Source organism: Nilaparvata lugens, chromosome 9 (genome assembly GCF_014356525.2).
Source record: "Nilaparvata lugens isolate BPH chromosome 9, ASM1435652v1, whole genome shotgun sequence".
Lineage (NCBI taxonomy): Eukaryota > Metazoa > Arthropoda > Insecta > Hemiptera > Delphacidae > Nilaparvata > Nilaparvata lugens.
The window spans coordinates 35,988,295-36,008,371 of NC_052512.1; the positions used below are offsets into that span (position 1 = coordinate 35,988,295).

Genomic DNA, 20,077 nt, shown 5'->3' on the forward strand with positions numbered 1-20,077 from the left:
TGACATCGAAACCTATTCAATTTTTGAAATATTATTTTGTGAATTGGAAATCTGGTCGCGGATTTAATTATTACAAATAATTATAATTGATAAAGCGAGAATATCTCTAATGTACAAAGATGAAACGTGTGTTTTATCGTTTTATCACGTTTCGTGAAGGCAATATTATGGTTTTTAGTTCCATGCTATACAAACAAGAGTCGTGAGTTGACTTTTGGTCTGTGAATCGAGGCTGCATGTGTTTCTCACATTAATAGATTTGGAATTTTTCTTTCGAGGCCCGTATTACTTGAACCGTTTGTAAAGTGAGTTGTTGAGTTAAGGCATTGCTTCCCTGAAGGATTCTGTCTCGAGAATTCAATTATAGGCTGTCGCAGTCCGAGCAGTTCGAACCTACATAATTGTATTTTCAAGATTTGAATCTTGTAGGGAAAGCTGGTGTTTTTGATTCATTCAACTGGCAGAGTTTTTTTTTAATACATTTTTTTATTTAAATTCGGGAGTGTTTTAACTGGACCTTGAAGAGCAGGCCAAGGGACTCTTGTTAAGGTGAAGTAAGATAATAGTTAATTGTACATATTTTTAAATTTTTAAGATCTATAATTCTGAATAGTAATTTTTTTTATTTATTATTATCATAAACTGAACGACCACAGATCAGCAAAGCGAGTAGCCCCTGAAATATTCATCTGATTATTATTTCGTAATAAATTCTAATTCTAATTCTAATTTCATAATAAATAATTTATTGATTAATTGTTTTTGATATCAAAAACCTGTACGATGTTTCTTGTTTTTCATTTTCCCACCCTTCAATATCTTATCCTAAATTTTGCAAGCTATAATATTTATAATGACTGGAGTAATACTACATAATCAAGTAAAGGAGAAATAAGATGTGTGTATTTTTACTCACCAGATCTATAAGCTGAGACAGTCGTAGTCCCAGCTTGACGAGGACTGTGTCTGTGTTGTTGCTGACTGGTCTGATCAGGCGATTGTAGTTACTCAGCAAGTCATCGTACAGCCGTTTCGCATCTGGATTACAGTCCACAAAGTACGTACAGATGAATACGAGTAGCAGGAAGATCTTCAGCAAGTTGTAATTCGTCGCAATGAAACGCAGGTCGGAGAGACGCATCGTGAATTGGGAAATAATGGGTCACTAGGTCAGAAAACAGTTGGGAGAGAATTCTCGTGCACTGTCACAGGTTAGGTACACCTTCACACGTTGGGTTAGGTACAATGTCACACGTTAGGTTAGGTACTCCATCACACGTTGGTTCAAACGTCAAACGTTAGGTTGGATACACAATCACACGTTAGGTTAGGTACACCATCACACGTTAGGTTACATACAATGTCAAACGTTAGGTTAGATACAATGTCACACGTTAGGCTAGGTACACAATCACTTGTTAGGTTAGACACAATGTCAATCGTTGGGTTAGAAACAATGTGAGACAATGTCATAGGAAGGTATTGTTATAGATACAAAGAACCTTAACACTATGGGTAAGGTGAGGTTCTGCGTCCAAACATTGAGATGTGAGTAGTTTTGATATCTTGTTATTGATTGTGGTCAGAAACTGGCTAAGCTTTTCACACCAAAAATGCATTTCTTGTGAAAAGAGTTAGATTCAGGCAAAATTTTTATGTGAGATTGTGATTAGATTGGATGATTATTTTGTGATTGCTTTCTGAGGTTTCACACAACAATACTGTGTAGTTCTTCCTCCCGTACGTTATCTCGGAGGCAGTGTTCACAAAATCCTTCAAACTCGAAATGGCGGTGTTCACAGAATGGCGGATGTTTGTTTGTGTCCTGAATGTTTTGGAGGAACTTGAAAATAAGTCACTTTCAGATTAAAGCTAATTCAGAATTCAGACTTTGTCAATTTATTTTACTTTTTCTATCTAATACCTTAACAATCGAAAACCAACATGCTTTGCTTTGGCTTGATGTATCAAGGGTCAACTTTGAGTATTTTCTCTGAATTTCGAATGATTTTGAAAAATTTAGAGTTTAACACTTATTTAATTGTAGTTGATTAGGTTTGTTTCAGTTTTTTAAAGGGGAGAAATTAGTGTTTTTTGATTCAGAAAATGTCTCATGTAAGATACATTTATGAATTGATAGTGAATGTAGTGATTGTTCAAACATTCAATATTCCTATCAGAAACTCACTAGTGTCTGTATATCATCACCACGTTCCACACTGTACTTTTCTTCGTAGTCGGGGTAGTAGTTTTTCTTGTTCGTTCGATTTTTGCCGACTGCAAAGAGCTTTTTAAGCTTGTTCTTTGTGAGCGTCTTGAATTTGATGAGGGCTATCAAGGTCTTACTGTCTTTGTCGTTGAAGAGTAAGAACATTATTGCTGCTGATCGAAGAGATCCTAAGTGAATCTGCTGATCAGACGCTCCATCCTGAAACAAAAAACCTTCGTCAATCTGATGCGACTGGCAATGAATCGAATTCAAATTTATCACAATTCAAGGGCGCTCGTACACTCAGAATCCTATTATATTGAGCTAGCAGTTTCTGTATTTATTGACCGAGCGAAGTGAGGTCTAAGATTCAAGTCGACGGTTTGGCATTTCTCTTAATGTTTAAATGTTTATATGTTGTGCATTTACGGCGAAACGCGGTAATAGGTTTCCATGAAATTTGACAGGTATGTTCCTTTTTAAATTGCGCGTCGACGTATATACAAGGTTTTTGGAAATTTTGCATTTCAAGGATAATATAAAAGGAAAAAGGAGCCTCCTTCATACTCCAATATTATAGAAAAAATCAGACTATAGAATTATTCATCATAAATCAGCTGACAAGTGATTACACAGATGTGTGAAGAAGCCAGTCTATTACTGTATTTCCATAAGGTATATAGTTAGAATCAGGTACTTGTGGATGAGAATACTGCGTGAGGTCTATTGTTCACAGAACTACTAGTTTATATGGCTATATATCCGTGTCCAACGGTTCTCGAAAACAGCTCTAACGATTTTTACGAAATTTGAAACATAGTGGGTTTGTGATATAAAAATTCGATTGCACTAGGTCCCAACGCTAGAAAAAATCGCATAAGGATATGAAAAGGATAATCATTATTCATCCTTGGAAAAACAGATGATAATTTCGTCGTCTGTCGATAACAGAAAATACGAGTGCGTATGTGGGAGAGAGACAGAAGTATGTTCAGCTGTTGAATCAATCAGCTTATCTCACGAGAAATATTATCTACAAAGTTTAATCGACTTGATCGAAATTCTCTGATTTGTTAAAATGACATGATATATCATTCTAATTGGAGTATATCAGAATTTTCAAAGCTAATCATTTTTGTACAGTCTTAAGTGATTAGTGAGTGTTATTTTGTTATTCAATTTGGTTTGTAAACAATCTAAATTAGAACTTTTCTGTTTTCAAATGTTTGGACTAGAATTTGGATATGAATTCAAGTGTATGATGGAACATAACCTAATCTATGGACTATATTTTATAGTGTATGAATCAAAATTCGGGAAAAAACAGTTTTTGGCTGTGCTTGTTAGTCATTCCTCAATCATTTCAAAGAATTGTGTTCTGTATATCAATAAATAAATGACGAGCGGAGCTCGGTGCCCTGATATTACATCTATAATATAATAGAGGAAAGAACTAGCTCATACACGTAAGGGATAGGAATTTCATGAATGACGCATCATCACGTCTCAACTACTCAACTGATGAAATTGAAATTTTGTATATAGATTTTTAATTGGCCGAGGATGGTGATAGGCCTATTTTTTATTATTCAAGATTCCAGTAAGTGAAGCTTTCAGTTTCTCAATTTATTTATTAGACCCTTGCGGAGCAAGTCATAAAATAACTCATGAAATAACATTTTCTTTCAAGTGAAGCTGGCAATAGCAATTTTCTACATAAGAAAGGACCAGAGTACAATATTATAATTTATCATGAATGTGTAATGTATGCTCTGTTGATATGTAATGTATAGCGTAGTTGATACGAATATCCCGTCCATCATGAGATATCAGTACACCATCTTCTTCTACTTCTTCTTTTTCTTCTTCTTCTTCTTCTTCTTATTCTTATTCGTCTTCTCTCATTGTTCAATGAATATATGCAATTATCAGTTAGATAATTTAAGGCCCGGTTTCCGGTTAAATGTTAACCGTGATTGATTTCACTACAACTAATCAGAGAAGACACTTTTAATAAGATATCTGGAATAAATTATGATTAAAATTTAACCGGGTTTTGTGCAATCTGTACCAATTCATGATCTCAGAACACATCATTGATTATTAGACAGCAAACGATTATGAGTTTGAATAATGAATTATTGAGTCCATAAGAAAGAGTAAATTAAATATGAGTGGAAAAATTCGAATCCAATATGTCATTATAGGTTATAAATTACATTCATGATGAATAATTATAATTGACCGAGCTTAGTGAGTTCATGTTTTAACTATGATTTTCTTTCGTCTGGCTGTATGTATGAATGTATGTAACGCATTCACACCCAAACGCGATGATAGAATCTTATGAGATTCGGCAAGAATATTCCTTCTTTAACTGCGCGTCGATGTATTCACAAGGTTTTTAAAAAAATTAAGGATGATATGAAAGGAAAAGGAATTTATTTCCTCCATACTCCGATATCACTATATCAAAATAATTTTTGAATAGTTGCGCTCATCGAATTTCCATCTAGCTGTTTACCCTGTTGTCAATATTTGCAGTAGCAGAAGTCTTCGGGGTGATTCAAAGCATTTGATTTGGATCTTCGTTTAATGATAATAATTGATTAATTAGCATTTGAATAATTGCAATATCTCAGTAATTTCCATCTGTAGACTGAAGATTCTTCATTTAATAGATCTACTATAACGGCTGCAACAATCATAGAGAGATGCGTAAATTAATGAAATAATACATTAAATTGGAAAGAATATGATGCTTTGAGAGCTCATACTTAGCATGGATTTTTTCAATCGATGGTTGAGAAGTTATAAGGGAAAAATATGAAAAAATCGGAGCCGGAATGGTTTTTCTTCATAAAGTGAGACGTTCGATAGCTCATACCTAGAAAACTAAAAGATATATGTCCAAATTCTACAGACAAAACTTGTAGGCTAATTTGTAAGCTTCAATTTTGTATTTCACAAAAATTTCTGAAAGACTTATATTGTTCGAGATACGTGCAAGAAACTAAAATATGGTACTTTCAAGACAACCCCAACCCACCCTCTTAGCACAGGGGATAGGCGTGAGAACTTTAGATATGTTTATCCTCTTACTATCCTTAGAAGATCTGCGTGGTCGAAAATCGTTTTCCAAACTTTTCCCTCTATACCTTTTTTTGAACATTCGTTGCCTGGACTAAATATGTTTGTTTCAAAATGTATTTCAGGAATCATTCAATTGTGTGGACCAACTGCCCTCTCCTCTGACTGAAGATGTAGAACGTAACTCATAGACTCTGTCACTTGAGAGTCACAGTAATCCTCAGTGGGTCTGAGTGAAGACAAGCAGTTGAGTAGGGACACACTAGTTCCATCACTATTCTCTTGAATATCAGAGTAGAGTAAATACAATTCCAATAAATAACAATCCATGTCCATGTTATTTCAATAATCATCATTACTCATATTATAAGGTTGGGGATTTGCTAGCAATGCTTATCTTGGGAGAATATCTTCGTTGCAGAGGAAAATTTAACGTTGGTCAGCAATTCTCAGGGAGATATTTCATAGATGCAAGGTTTTGATTATAATAGGAATAATTATTATAATAATAATAGAATTATAACTCGAAGTAATGTTCAAATTAAAAACTCTACTAATAAGTTATACATAATAAGTTTAAAAAAATCTGGTGTGGCGCACTCACACAACTTTCCTTGCTATTATGAAAATTGATCACCTGACGCATCACGCGCATCAGCAATTCTCAGGGAGATATTTCATAGATGCAAGGTTTTGATTATAATAGGAATAATTCTGTTCTCTTTGATTTTAGAAAATTATTTCAACAAAAAACATTTAGTTATGGAAGATCGATATGATTTAAGGAATTAGATTAAATTTCTCTTTTCGTGTATGTTACAATATTTACTGGCTTATACACTAATTCACATTAAATGAAGATAATGCTAGTTATTCAACAAATTTTGCGAAGTATAAATAATTAATCAATGAGAATAAAGATTGAATGCAATTATAATAGCAATAACATAATAATTTGATGTAACTTCATAAATCGGCGATGTTTCAACAAATAATTGTCGATTCTCTAACAAGGATATAAAATATCCTTCCCATTAACACACGACCGGGTTGTGATGAATTAGAGCTGTTAGGAATTATAACTCGAAGTAATGTTCAAATTAAAAACTCTACTAATAAGTTATACATAATAAGTTTAAAAAAATCTGGTGTGGCGCACTCACACAACTTTCCTTGCTATTATGAAAATTGATCACCTGACGCTAGTGTTCACGCGCATCACAAGTCTACTATTATTCAAAGAAATACGCCAGCTGGTGACAGGACAATAACGCTGGAAACACACGACGTCTGCTTTTTCTTCATAGTGAATGATTCAATAGAATCAAAAGTTGTCAATTGTTTGCAATTGAAATAATAGCATTTTCTCGAATTTCAAGTTTATTATCAATTTTAGGAGAAAATGTTACTGAACATTAATTGTAGAGATTTTCATGCTCAATTTTATCCACTTGAATTTTTCTGTTCAAATTGTATTTGAAGCCTGATAATTCGGAATCTAAAATCAAACTTCGCATAGATGGGGCGGAGTTCCTGAAATTTTTACAGCCATCGGACTGAAGGCAGTTGATAGAGCTTATCAATGACTTTTTTGGTATGAATTTGATAAAAATCGTTGGAGCCGTTTTCTAGAAAATTGCGAAAACCCCTGTTTTTGACAAAATTTTCGCCATTTTAGCTGCCACCTTTAATTGAATTTGATCGAGCTTGTTCGTGTCGGATCCTTATATTGTAAGGACCTTAAGTTCCAAATTTCAAGTCATTCCGTTAATTGGGATATGAGATATCGTGTACACAGACGCACACACACACATACCCACACACACACACGCGCGCGCGCGCCTGTTGAAAAAAAATTGAAAATTTGGTTGAATAATTATTACACTTTAGATGTAGCATAATGTAATTCATCACTAATGTATTGTATTGTTGTAATTCATTCCGTTCTATTTTTCGAATGTAAGTTCAGGTTGACTTTACATTACTAGTAGTTCTTTGAACAGTAGACCTCACGCAGTTTTCTCATCTCAAGTATCTGATGTCACCTGTTCTAGTTAATTCAGTTGAATCACAATTCATAGTTAAATCATAATATTACTCTCAAGAACTGTCAATTGTCAATCTTCAAGATCAAAAATCCACTTATGTTTATAAACTCACTTCACGTTTGAATTTGTATCCCAAATGAAAATGTATCCAGCTCCGTGATAATCTTTCCATCTGCTATAAATATTTCTCAACTATTTTAAATTTAATTTTTTTCAATCAACATATTATAGTTTCTTTGGCATTTCTTCAGTTCATTTAATCATTTTAATTTTATTTTCAATCACCTATTAAATTTGTTTTTCAAATATTCGAATCAATATTGATACTGATGGGCACACATCATAAAAAATATTGAAACCCTACCTCATAGAAATAGACTCGGCCAGATATCTGTGTAATGCATGCAATGAATAATCCACTTGTCAGCTGATTGATTATGGATAATTCTGATTGATCCTATCTTCAAAGTAGATAATATATATATAGTGATATCAGAGTAAGGAGGAATTCCTTTTCTCTTCATATCATCCTTAAAATGCAAAATTTCAATAAACCTTGTGTTCACATCGACGCGCAGTTGAAAAAGGAATATTCCTGCCAAATCTCATCGAATAGTATCAACGCGTTTGGCCGTAATCGCCTTACATACAGACAGACAAAAGAAAATCAGAGTTAAAACATAGAGCTCACTCGTTCGGTCAATAACACTTTCGAGATTTTTGAGAGCTGAGCCAACAATTAATTAGTAAATATCATGATAATTTTAACGGTTGAGTAAATTCTTGTAAAAATAAAGTTCACTGGTATATGTATATTTATATTTGAATTTACATGTTTTGTATATAGTACCTTGTCAAGCAGCCTCTTTGGGGTTCGCTTAAGGTAGCTTATTCATTCAATATTCATTTAATAATAGATTTTTTTTTCTATTTTCTATCCTATTCTATGATAATTCACATTTGCACAGTGGTCCACAGAGAATGCAAGTGGTCAAATAGTGTGACAGATAAGTTTCATTTGCTACTCTCGAATATCCGAAAACAGTGAATGAAATTTAAAATGATATAACAATACTAATCATTGGACGAACGCAAACATGGATGACAAGGAACATTCTTGGTCTGCGACTGTACCAGAGAATCGGGAGCACCGAAATTTTGAGACAGGTGAAGGTGAAGTACCTTAAAAAAGAAGCGCACCTAATCAAATGGAGATGGGCCAGCCACGTGTCAAGAATGTGAGCAGAGCGGTGGGCGAAGATATGCACTGGATACCGCGTGACTGTACCAGTGGGAGGGAACGTCCAGCTTATCTATGGAGGAACGAGATGGAACAGCGCGTGGGAGACATGATTGTGGTTCACCTTAGCCACAAATAGCGAATAATGGAAGAATATAATCGACAAGTTATAACAAGCTGTATGTAAATGAATTCTGTATTTTGTAATTTGTAATTTTGCCAACTATTATTTACCTCGTATGAGAGGCTTTTGTCCTGTTGATAATGCAAATAAAGCTTATCCTATTATATCAAGCGAGCAATTTCTTTATATGGTTATCTGGTTATCCGGTTATCTAGTTATGTATGTCCAATGGATCTCGGAAACGGCTTTAACGATTTTCACGAAATTTGTAACATAGTAGGTTTATAATATAAAAATTCGATTGCACTAGATCTTATCCCTGGGAAAACTCGCTGAAGGACATGGAAAGGATAATTCATCCTTGGACAACAGATGATAATTTCGTCGTCTGTCGATAACAGAAGATGTGCCTGTGTGGAGATCAGCTGTGTAAACAATCAGCTTACCGTATCTTGCGAGAAATCTAGAAATTTTAATTGTCTCGATCGAAAAAATCTGATTTGTTGACATGAGAAGGTATACAGGGTGATTCTTAATTATGGTAGAATAATTTGATACGTGATAGTAGAGGTGAAAAAAGAAAAAAAGTTCTTATAAACATATATCCATAAACGCTTCATTAGCGAGCTATAGAGAGTGGATGATTTCGCCAGGAATTCAGTTCCTCTGGTGAAATACACCGATGCTGAATTGTTTGGCGACTAGTTTTTGAAAAAAGTATGGTGGATTCATATGGAAAAATATCTGAAAAATTGAATAAAACTAGTCTGGAAGCTGTAGTGTGAGTAGTTTTTGAGAAAAAAGTTAAAATATGCAAAAAATGTAAGTAGAAAAACACAGATTTCTACGTTTGATGCCCAATAACTTTCTTTAATGACCAGTAAACAAATAATTTTTCGAAATAAAAATTGTAGAGAATTTAATTCTGAGAAAAATTATGTAAGCTGTGTAAACTGAATTTAAATAGAAGTTGAATAAAATGTATTCTAATGTAGTACATTACACCGCAAAATTTGCTGTTTTATGAGGAGAGAACTAATAATTCATAGGTTGTAGCTGATTGCAAATAAAATATTCAGTTTTTATGGAAAGTTTGATTCTTATATGAAAGTAACATATCATCTAAATGACATTAAACTTATACCAAAAGACTAAAGATGATGATCAAAGTGACCTCCGTTTTTTTTAATGCATATGTTCAGACGTCTTCTCATCGATTGTCGGATCCGTTCAAATATTCCAGGAGTGCTTTATCATTTCTATCCAGTTCAAAATCCTTAATCGGAGTTCTTCAATTGTATCAATCGGAGTATTGTATACTAAGGTTTCCAAGTGTCCCCAAAGATAAAAATCCAAAGGATTCAAGTGTGGTGACCTAGCTGGCCATGGTACTGGCACACCTCGGCCTATCCATTGATTTGGAAACCTGTGATTCAGGTGTTCGTGTTCACGAACAGCAACACTGAAGTGTGCTGGAGCTCCATCATGCATAAACCAAATGTATTGGCGGAACTGAAGAGGTAAATCTTCAAGTAAGATAAATAGCTCCTCTCTCAGAAAGTTTAAGTAGATTATGCCATTAAGCCTGGGAGAAAGCTCGAACAGAAGTAGATGATCTTCTATGATTCCTGCCCAAATGTTTACTGAAAACTGATGTGGACGATTGGGATTGATGGCATCATCTGCCCAAATATGTTGGTTTTTGGACGTTAACGATAGCTGTTCTTGTAAAGTGTTCCTAGTCGGTAAATAAAACGGTTGTTCAAAAGTTTGGGTTAACAAGTTTTTCTAAAAACCATCGGCAAATACCAGCACGGGGAATACAGTCTCGTGGCAATAGAGTATGAACTTTCAGGAGGTGGTATATGGATGTAATTGTTGCTCTTTTAGGATCCTCAAAATAATAGATTGATTGACATTAAACTCCACTGACAATTCTCTCGTGCTCTTCTCTGGATCTTCATAAATTTCATTAAGAACTTGTTCCTTTAACTCAACAGTCCTAGTGGATCGGGGACTGCCTGCATAAATGTGCTCTTTGGACATCAAAGAACCTGTTTCAGACAGACGTTGATGAATAGTGGCAAAAAACCTCGAACTTGGACATACTCGGTTAGGTTAGTTTTCTTGATACAAACGTCTTGTTTCAGTTTTATTACTGTGTCCCATCCCATACATTAAATGCACGTCAGCTAATTCGGAGTATTAATAATGTCTGAAATTACCTGCCGTTTTTTAAAAAGTTAACACTCAACACGAAAAAGCAAAGTGGAATGGTTACAAATAAATGGTTAATAGATTAAACAGAAAACTCAGCGCGGTTACAGTAGGCCTAACTTACAGTTTGTTGTTTTGTTCAACAGTGAGCTAAAATATTTCTGAAAATAGTTTTCAGCTGACAATTTCTTTTGAATATTTTATTATTTAAAACAAAATAAATCAGCTGTTTTGGAACAAATCCATGTTTAAATCCATGTTTCATTTGCAATCAGCTACAACCTATGTGTTATTGGCTCTCTCCTAATAAAACAGCAAATTTTTGTGGTGTAATGTACTACATTAGAATACATTTTATTCAACATTTATTCAAATTTAGTTTACACAGCTTACATAATTCTCTTCAGAATTAAAATCTCTACAATTTTTATTTCGAAAAATTATTTGTTTCCTGGTCATTAAAGAAAGTTATTGGGCATCAAACGTAGAAATCTGTGTTTTTCTACTTACATTTTTTGCATATTTTAACTTTTTTTCTCAAAAACTACTCACACTACAGCTTCCAGACTAGTTTTATTCAATTTTTCAGATATTTTTCCATATGAATCCACCATACGTTTTTCAAAAACTAGTCCCCAAACAATTCAGCATCGGTGTATTATTTCACCAGAGGAACTGAATTCCGGGCGAAATCTTTCACTCTGTATAGCTCGCTAATGAAGCGTTTATGGATATAATCAAATCAAATCACTTTTATTGTCAGAAACACTTTCACATGTTGAAACAATCGTCAAACAAACATTTACACCAATCAATATGTCTAAAGTCATAAAACACTTTTAATTATAGGTAAGTATTGAAGGCGTGCTACTTAACAAATATTGTATTAAGGCTATACAAAGAATTCCTCAACTATATGTTCAAGAAAACTTTTTTCTTATTTTTACCTCTACTATCACGTATTAAATTATTTCACCATAATTAAGAATCACTCTGTATATCATAATACTCGAAGTTGATCATTATTTTACAGTTCTGAGTAATTAGTGAGTGTTATTTTGTTATTCAATTTGTTATGTAAACAATCTAAATTAGAACTTTTATGTTTTCAAATATTTTGACTGAAAGTTTAACCTGAATTCAAGTGTATGGTACATAACCTACTCTTTGGAATAACTTATTTATAGTGTATAAATAAAAATTCGGGGAAGTAACAGTTTTTGGCTGTGCCTGTTAGTCCTTCCCCAATCTTTTTAAAGAATTGAGTTCTGTAAATAAATAACGAGCGAAGCTCGGTGCCCCGATATTGTGTGTTGAATCTTGCAATAGTCCGCACACAATCAGCTGATCGATACTCAGTCGTAATCAGCTGACCGTATTCTGCCGGGTCGGTTATATCTGTATTTTAGGTTCTGATGATCTACTGAAATCGATATGATTGTGTGTGACAAGCCTATGAATAGACTAGTGACCCCCTGGGTTGGAGAGCTCGCCCATGAACTGTTGTATTGTAATATTTGAAACCCGCAACTTTTGATTATACAGAGTTGGTGGATATTATGGAAACCGCTGAATATTTCTTTCACAAGAATAATTTGACATTAGGTTTCATTTGGAATCCTATTTGAAATGAAAAAATACTTTGTAGCTTCAACATTTTTGTCTCTCATATGAATCCAAATTCATTTTCCCAAATGAGAAGGTGGTCATGTGATACATGATTTCGTTACAGAGTTCCAAGAGAAAATAAATGGCGAAAACCGCACATTGATATCTCAACCTGTATCAGTTTGTTGATGTAAGAGTTGTAAATCATGTTGCATATTAACCAGCTGAAAGCATGTGTCAGCGTATGCTGACGGACTGTCTGTGTGATAGCTCCCAAATAGCCTCAGTTGATCAGTTGGTAGTTTCATGAATGAATGGAAAACTGTAGTAATTGCTTGCAATGAATTCTTCATCTGACTAAATGATATATCAAAACAATGTTTTTTCACATGCACTTTCAATGTTATCTATAATATCCTCAAAAAAGACGAAGGAGTGAGTCAATTTCTTTTTCCAATGCACTTGGCCTGTGAAAAAGATCAAAGAATACGTGTTTGAAATTTGAAGCTGATTGATCAATTCTTTCTAAATTTATTGTAAAACATACTAACAGACGGAGGACTTTGGACTTCGGTAAGTGGAAAGTGGGAACTCGCTGACGCTCGTTCAATGAGTTATAAACAAAATTCGAGGCAGCTGAAAACAAAGGACAGGACTTCTGTATGATAGCTCTCAAGACATAATTATATAAACAGTCAGCTGGATGATAAGTCATCCCAACGTTGTTTAAAGCACTTTCAATGATATTCTGCTAGGAGTGAGTCAATTTCGTTGACCAACAAACTTGATCTGTATAAAACCGTGTCCACACTGATCAAATATTTGACATACATGTTCGGCAAACATGTTTGTTGAGGAGCTCAGGAACAAACATTTTAAAAAGTTTGTCAAACAAAAAATTACTGTCTTTCCAAACATTTTCAGAGTTGACAGCTGTAAAACATAAAACCTGTTCTTCCCACTTACAAATATTTTGTCTGCTGACGTGTCCACACTGGCCACAGGCAAACATTGTTTGTCAAGCATAATAAAATTTGCCCAAACTTTTTCAACAAACATGTTTGTCGAACGTTTGTTCAGTGTAGACACGGCTTAATGGTTCAAATAATTTGTGTTGAGAATTTGAAGTTAATTGAAGAAACCAATCAAGACTTGTTTGTATGAATCTTGTCGAACATACAAACAAATACACAAACTCACAAACGAGCAATGGATTTAAGGACCAGCACATTAGTAAGGCTAGGAACACACTAGTTAAGCTGGGTTTACACCATAGTTATCAACAGAATGTTGATAGCTTAATCCTTATAGATTCTATTAGATTGAACGGAACTTGACAAACACATATGTTATCATGTGTATGATAAGTTATGTTCAATCTAGTAGAATCTATGAGGATTAAGTTATTAACTTAGGTGTAAACGCAGCTTTAGTCAAGAACAAGACATGATCAGAGACAATACTTCACGTAGTAGCTTATGAAGACATGTCTAATTGCAATGACTAATCAGTGTGTGTTGCGTCATAAGCAACTATGTGAAGTATTGTGTCTGATCATGTCTTGTCTTGTCTTGTCTTGACTAACTGGTATATGCCTAGCATAACAACCCGCTACGTTCAATCATGATAGTTGATAAATTGTAATCATAATACTTGATGAAAGAAAATTTTGTGAATTGAAGAACTACAAGACTTAACCTATTTCGGACTATGTGTTATCTAAATTTGGGAGAGGAATAGCACAAGGTTACCTAATTTTTTCTCTCCCTATCATTTTGATAATGTACTTATTGTATAAACTGGTAGTTCTGTGAACAGTAGACTTCACGCAGTATTCTCATCCACAAGTACCTGATTGAAACTATAGACCTCATGGAAATACAGCAATAGACTGGCTTCTCCACACATCTGTGTAATCACTTGTCAGCTGATTTATGATGAATAATTCTATAGTCTGATTTTTACTCTACTAGTAGTTCTGTGAACAGTAGACCTCGCGCAGTATTCTCATCCACAAGTACCTGATTGAAACTATAGACCTCATGGAAATACAGCAATAGACTGGCTTCTCCACACATCTGTGTAATCACTTGTCAGCTGATTTATGATGAATAATTCTATAGTCTGATTTTTACTCTACTAGTAGTTCTGTGAACAGTAGACCTTACGCAGTATTCTCATCCAAAAGTACCTGATTGAAACTATAGACCACATGGATATACAGCAATGGACTGGCTTCTCCACACATCTGTGTTATCACTTGTCAGCTCATTTATGATGAATAATTCTATAGTCTGATTTTTACTCTAATATTGGCGTATGAAGGAGGCTCCTTTTTCCTTTTGTATTATGCAAAATTTCCAAAAACCTTGTATATACGTTGACGTGCAATTGAAAAAGGAACATACCTGTCAAATTTTATGAAAATTTATACCGCGTTTCGCCGTAAATGCGCAACATATAAACATTTAAACATTAAGAGAGATGCCAAATCGTCCACTTGAATCTTAGACCTCACTTTGCTCGGTCAGTGATTGTCATCATAATAATCATTAACATCATACTTTCAAATGAAGTAAGTGATAATATTATTCAATAACTCACCCGTAGTTATCTTGATGAGCGGAGAAATGGAAGAGTTGTTGCTTCAAGACTCGTTCAGAAATGTTGGCTCGTCGACTGTTGCTTTTATTGAAACGCGTTCAATAACGATGCCATTGACGAAAACCCCCATAACGGATGAGGAAGAACCGAGGGAGCCACTCAAGGAAGTCGTGTGAGGGTGATAAATTTGGGGAAAAATATGGGTTAAATTCAAGGAAGGTTCAACGCTTAGAGAAAGCAGAGTGGATGGTTTCGAAGGTAGAAGAGAGAGGAAATTTTGATTTCAGTGGGGCTAACTGGATATGTAAAGATCCAGTGTGATAATTATGTCTACAACAGACAGTCCTTCAGAACTTTGAACGACTTCACCCCAGAATTTTCAAGGGAAATTGATCTAACCTGAACTGTTTTGTTGGGCAGAATACTCTTATCTGAGAGAAAAATCGACGTATAGGTTGTCCTATGCTGAACTGGATAGTAATTCCAAGGATAATTTGATCTTATATAGATATAATAGTTATTGAGGGAAGTGATATAACAAACTATATTTCTGATTAGTTGGAGAGTCAGCAAAATATGTCATAGATTATAAGAGGGAGGATTCAAAGGGAAAAACTAACTTACAAGGCTTCCAGTGATAACGAGTAGGAAATTAATGCGGAGAAAAATTTTACAAAAATAAGGGTAGGAGTAGAAGAAAATGGTAGTTACGAAGACGAGAATTTTGATGGCTGATTATAAAACTTTTGGGGAAAATATTTCAAACATTTCGAAATTTAAATATTATTCAAAGTGAAGATTCAAAGCTATTGGATGAATTGGATATAATATTATCTACTAAGAGAATCAGATCTTCAGGGAACTTTTTTCCTGATCAACCAGTATAAAATATGAAGATGATATTTTTGAATCAAGCCAAGTTAGACGAGGATGAGGAGATGGGATCGGAAGTTCTGCGTGATAGGATAGTTGAATAGTTTTTCCAGAATAAAAATAGATTTCAAAGGTTGAGCACACTACACAAACAATGGTTGAATCGATCTGATTGACAACTCGACAAACACACAACAGACCTGGAAGGAGAAGTTGAGGGAAATCAGGTTAGCAAGAACGGGAATATTCAAGTTATCGAAGTGGCAAATTGTCGGGGATCACAGATGATAATTGAAGTACTACTAATTCCGAGTAAAATGTACGGTCACGATGCTCAGGCCAGAAATAGCCGCTAACAATATCAAGTGTGGCATGCCTAGCCCTAACTCAGCCGGGGAGAACAGCCAGCTCGTTGCTATGGAGCGAGGAAGCGACACTAGCGATCCTAGTGGTCGCTGACGGGAACTAGGGTGGGTAGGGTTCAGCTGGAAGGGATGCTGTGTTAGTCCCGGACTCAGTTCGACCGCTGCAAATCTGCGTTCTTCCTCCTCACCCGTCCTTGGTCCTTTTCCTTCTACTCCTCATCCTCTTACACCATCATCACCTCCTCTTCCTCAGTATTCCAACTGTATAATCTCCGCGACTTTTCTTTCTCATCTTTCACTTCATCCAACAAATCTTACTCCTCCACCTACTCCTCATCCTCCCACTTCTCCTCCTCCTCATCCTCCTACTCGTCCTTCACCAACTTCTCCTCCTCCTACTCCTCCACCTCCTCATCCTCCTCCTACTCCTCCACCTCCTCATCCTCCTCATCCTCCTCATCCACCTCCACCCCATCCTACTCATCCATTTCCTTTTTCTCCTTCACCAATAACTCATCCTCCTACTCCTCTTTCAGCAACTTCTCCACCTCCTCATCTTCCTCATCCTCCTCATTCTCCTCATCCTCCTACTCCTCCTCCCCCCCCTCCTACTCCTCCATTTCCATCTTCTCCTTCACAAACTTCTCCTTCTCCTACTCCTTCTCCTCATCCTCCCCCTCCTACTCCTCCATTTCCTTCTTCTCCTTCACCAACTTCTCCTCATCCTCCTACTCCTCCTCATCCATCCACTCCTACTCCTCCATTTCCTTCTTCTCCTTCACCAACTTCTCCTCATCCTCCTACTCCTCCTCATCCATCCACTCCTACTCCTCCATTTCCTTCTTCTCCTTCTCCTACTCCTTCTCCTCATCCTCCCCCTCCTACTCCTTCATTTCCTTCTTCTCCTTCACCAACTTCTCCTCCTCCCAGTCGCCCTCTTCCTCGTTCTTCTCTCTCTAATACCTCTCTTCCCTTCGCACTAATCCCCTAACCCCTGTGCCACCACTTCCTCCTCCTTCTTCAACTCCCCCACAGATCTGACAATAAACTGTTAGAACAAAACAGTCAATTCTTCTCACTCAGTCCTCTCACTTCTCCTCCTGCCTCCCCACCCAGCTTATTCTTTTTTTTCTTCCTCATCACGCTTCATTGCCAGAATATCGCAGACCTCTTCATCTTTGGCACCCTTACACAGAGTGTATCAACCCACCTGATACAGTATCGACACAATACGATACAGTATCGACATAAGATGATACAGTATCTACAGTATGTGATACAGTATCAACGCAATATGATACAGTATCATCTCAACTTCATACAAAACATTGGAAACTTCTCAATCTATTGCACCCTTACAGAGAGTGTATCACCCCACCTGATACAGTATCACAATATGATACAGTATCAACGCAATATGAAACAGTATCATCCCAACTTGATACACATAATCACAAACTTCTTCATCTTTGGCACCCATTACACAGAGTGTATCATCCCACCTGATATAGTATCGACACAATATGATACAGTATCGACATAAGATGATACAGTATCTACAGTATGTGATACAGTATCAACGCAATATGATACATTATATCATCTTAACTACAATTTTTTTTTATTCAAGTAAGTTACAATATATTCTGGTTTATACACGAATTTACAATAAATTACAGTATAGGAGCTAATTATGCAACAAATTTTACATATTATGAAAACTTATCAATTACAATGAAGATTGAATGCAACATTAGAATATTGATAATATAGTATTATTGTAATGTAACTACATAAATCGGCGGTGTTTCAACAATGAATAAATAATAATTTCAATGAATGATTATACACCCCACTATAAATTATATGTGTTGGGGTATAAGTGATTAGTTGCTTATTGCGTGTTATAATTATTACTATTTACAAACTTCATTCACTGATATGAGATTAAAGTTTTTTATAATAACTTGATACACAACATCACAAGCTTCTTTATCTTTGGCACCCTTACAAAGTATGTATCACCAAACATGATATAGTATCAACACAATATGATACAGTATCATCCCAACTTGATACACAACATCACAAAGTTCTTAATCTTTGACACCCTTAGACAGAGTGTATCACCACACATGATACAGTATCAACACAATATAATTGTTTATTGTTTATTGTTCATTGTTTTTGAAGGGACCGATTCAAGGATCCAAAGGTTCAAAGAGCCCCACACATCAACCGAAGCTTATTGTGTTCCCAAGTAATATGTTAGTTAGGCAAACCAATACCTATGTCTTTTACAAGAACCAGGGGTTTTCCCTGTACTAACATTCCATTCATCACCTGGTTGCAATCCTTGTCGCAATCCAGTGAGATATGCTTGGCAGTCTCTTCAGACTGATTAGTCCTCGAGACCTACGTGAGTTCCACTCCTGGCCATTTTGTAGGTCCTTCCACTGAGAGAGGGGACGCCAAACTGCCTCTAGGGCGCCCGACACCCGGCCACCTTCGACTCAGCCTCTTGACCCACATTTGTGCTTGGAGTTTCACCCATCTCTGGTCTCTTGGGTTTTTCTTTTTGCCCCTCCGAAACTCTGCAGGGTCAAAAGCCTCACCTCTCCCAAGAAGTTTTGCCTGAATGGCCGCCCTTCTTTGAGCAGTGGTGAGTTTTGGCCTCTCCACCCACAAACCTACGTGAATTCCACTCCTGGCTTTTTTGTAGGTCCTTCCGCTAAGAGAGGGGACGCCAAACTGCCTCTAGGGCGCCGGCGCCCGGGTAACCTTGACTCAGCCTCTTGACCCACATTTATGCTTGGAGTTTAACTCATCTCTGGTCTCTTGGGTTTATCTTTTTGCCCCTCCGAAACTGCCCTGATGGGGCAAATCCCGTAGGTGTGAAGGCAAGGCAACTTCTGGAGTTGCCTTGAGGTCCATTTTAGTCGCCTCCTATGACAAGCATGGATACTGTGGGTGAATTCTGGTTTTCAACACATTCTTGAGTACGATGATCGACTAAAAGCTCCCCAACCCACAGGGGGCAACACACAATATAATACCGGATCATCTCAACTTGATAATTATATATCCTATTATATTAAGCAAGCAATTCCTGTATATATCTGGTAATTTTTATATCTGGTTATTTTTATATCTGACTATTTTTATATCTGGTTATCTATGTTTTACGGATCTCGAAAACTGCTCTAACGATTTTCACGAATTTTGGAACATAGTAGGTTTATGATTTGAATATTCGATTGCACTAGGTCTCATTCTTTGGAAAACTCGCTGAACGACATTAAAAGGATAATTCATCCTTGGAAGACAGATGATAATTTCGTCGTCTCTCGATAACAGAAGATGCTTATGCCTGTGTGGGAGAGAGACAGAACTATTTCCAGCTGTGTAATCATAATCAATCAGCGCGAGATTTTATCTAGCTAGACAATAATTTTTAATCGATTTGATCAACATAATCTGATTCGTTGACATGACATGATAATCCTCCCAAACTGGAGTATTTCATAATTTTCAAAGTTAATCATTATTTGACAATTTCTAGTGATTAGTGAGTGTTATTTTGTTATTCAATTTAGTTTGTATATAATCTAAATTAATGAAATTTAAATATAATCCAAATTGAATTTTCTGTTTTCAAATGTTTGAGCAGAAAATTGAACCTGAATTCAAGTGTATGGA

At 35.7% G+C, this 20,077-nt stretch overlaps 1 protein-coding gene across 1 annotated transcript in view; it reads right to left on the reverse strand.

The window, feature by feature from the left end:
* Positions 1–16,440, reverse strand: part of LOC111057433 (acetylcholine receptor subunit alpha-L1) — a 152,124-nt gene extending 135,684 nt beyond the window's left edge. Inside the window, exons 1-2 of the mRNA XM_039435812.1 lie at positions 15,141–16,440; positions 917–2,428 (exon numbers count right to left, since the gene is read on the reverse strand). Of these exons, the coding sequence (XP_039291746.1) occupies positions 917–1,141 (225 nt within the window). The 5' untranslated portion in view covers positions 1,142–2,428; positions 15,141–16,440. The remainder of the gene's footprint in view (positions 1–916; positions 2,429–15,140) is intronic.
* Between the last annotated feature and the right edge of the window lie 3,637 nt (positions 16,441–20,077).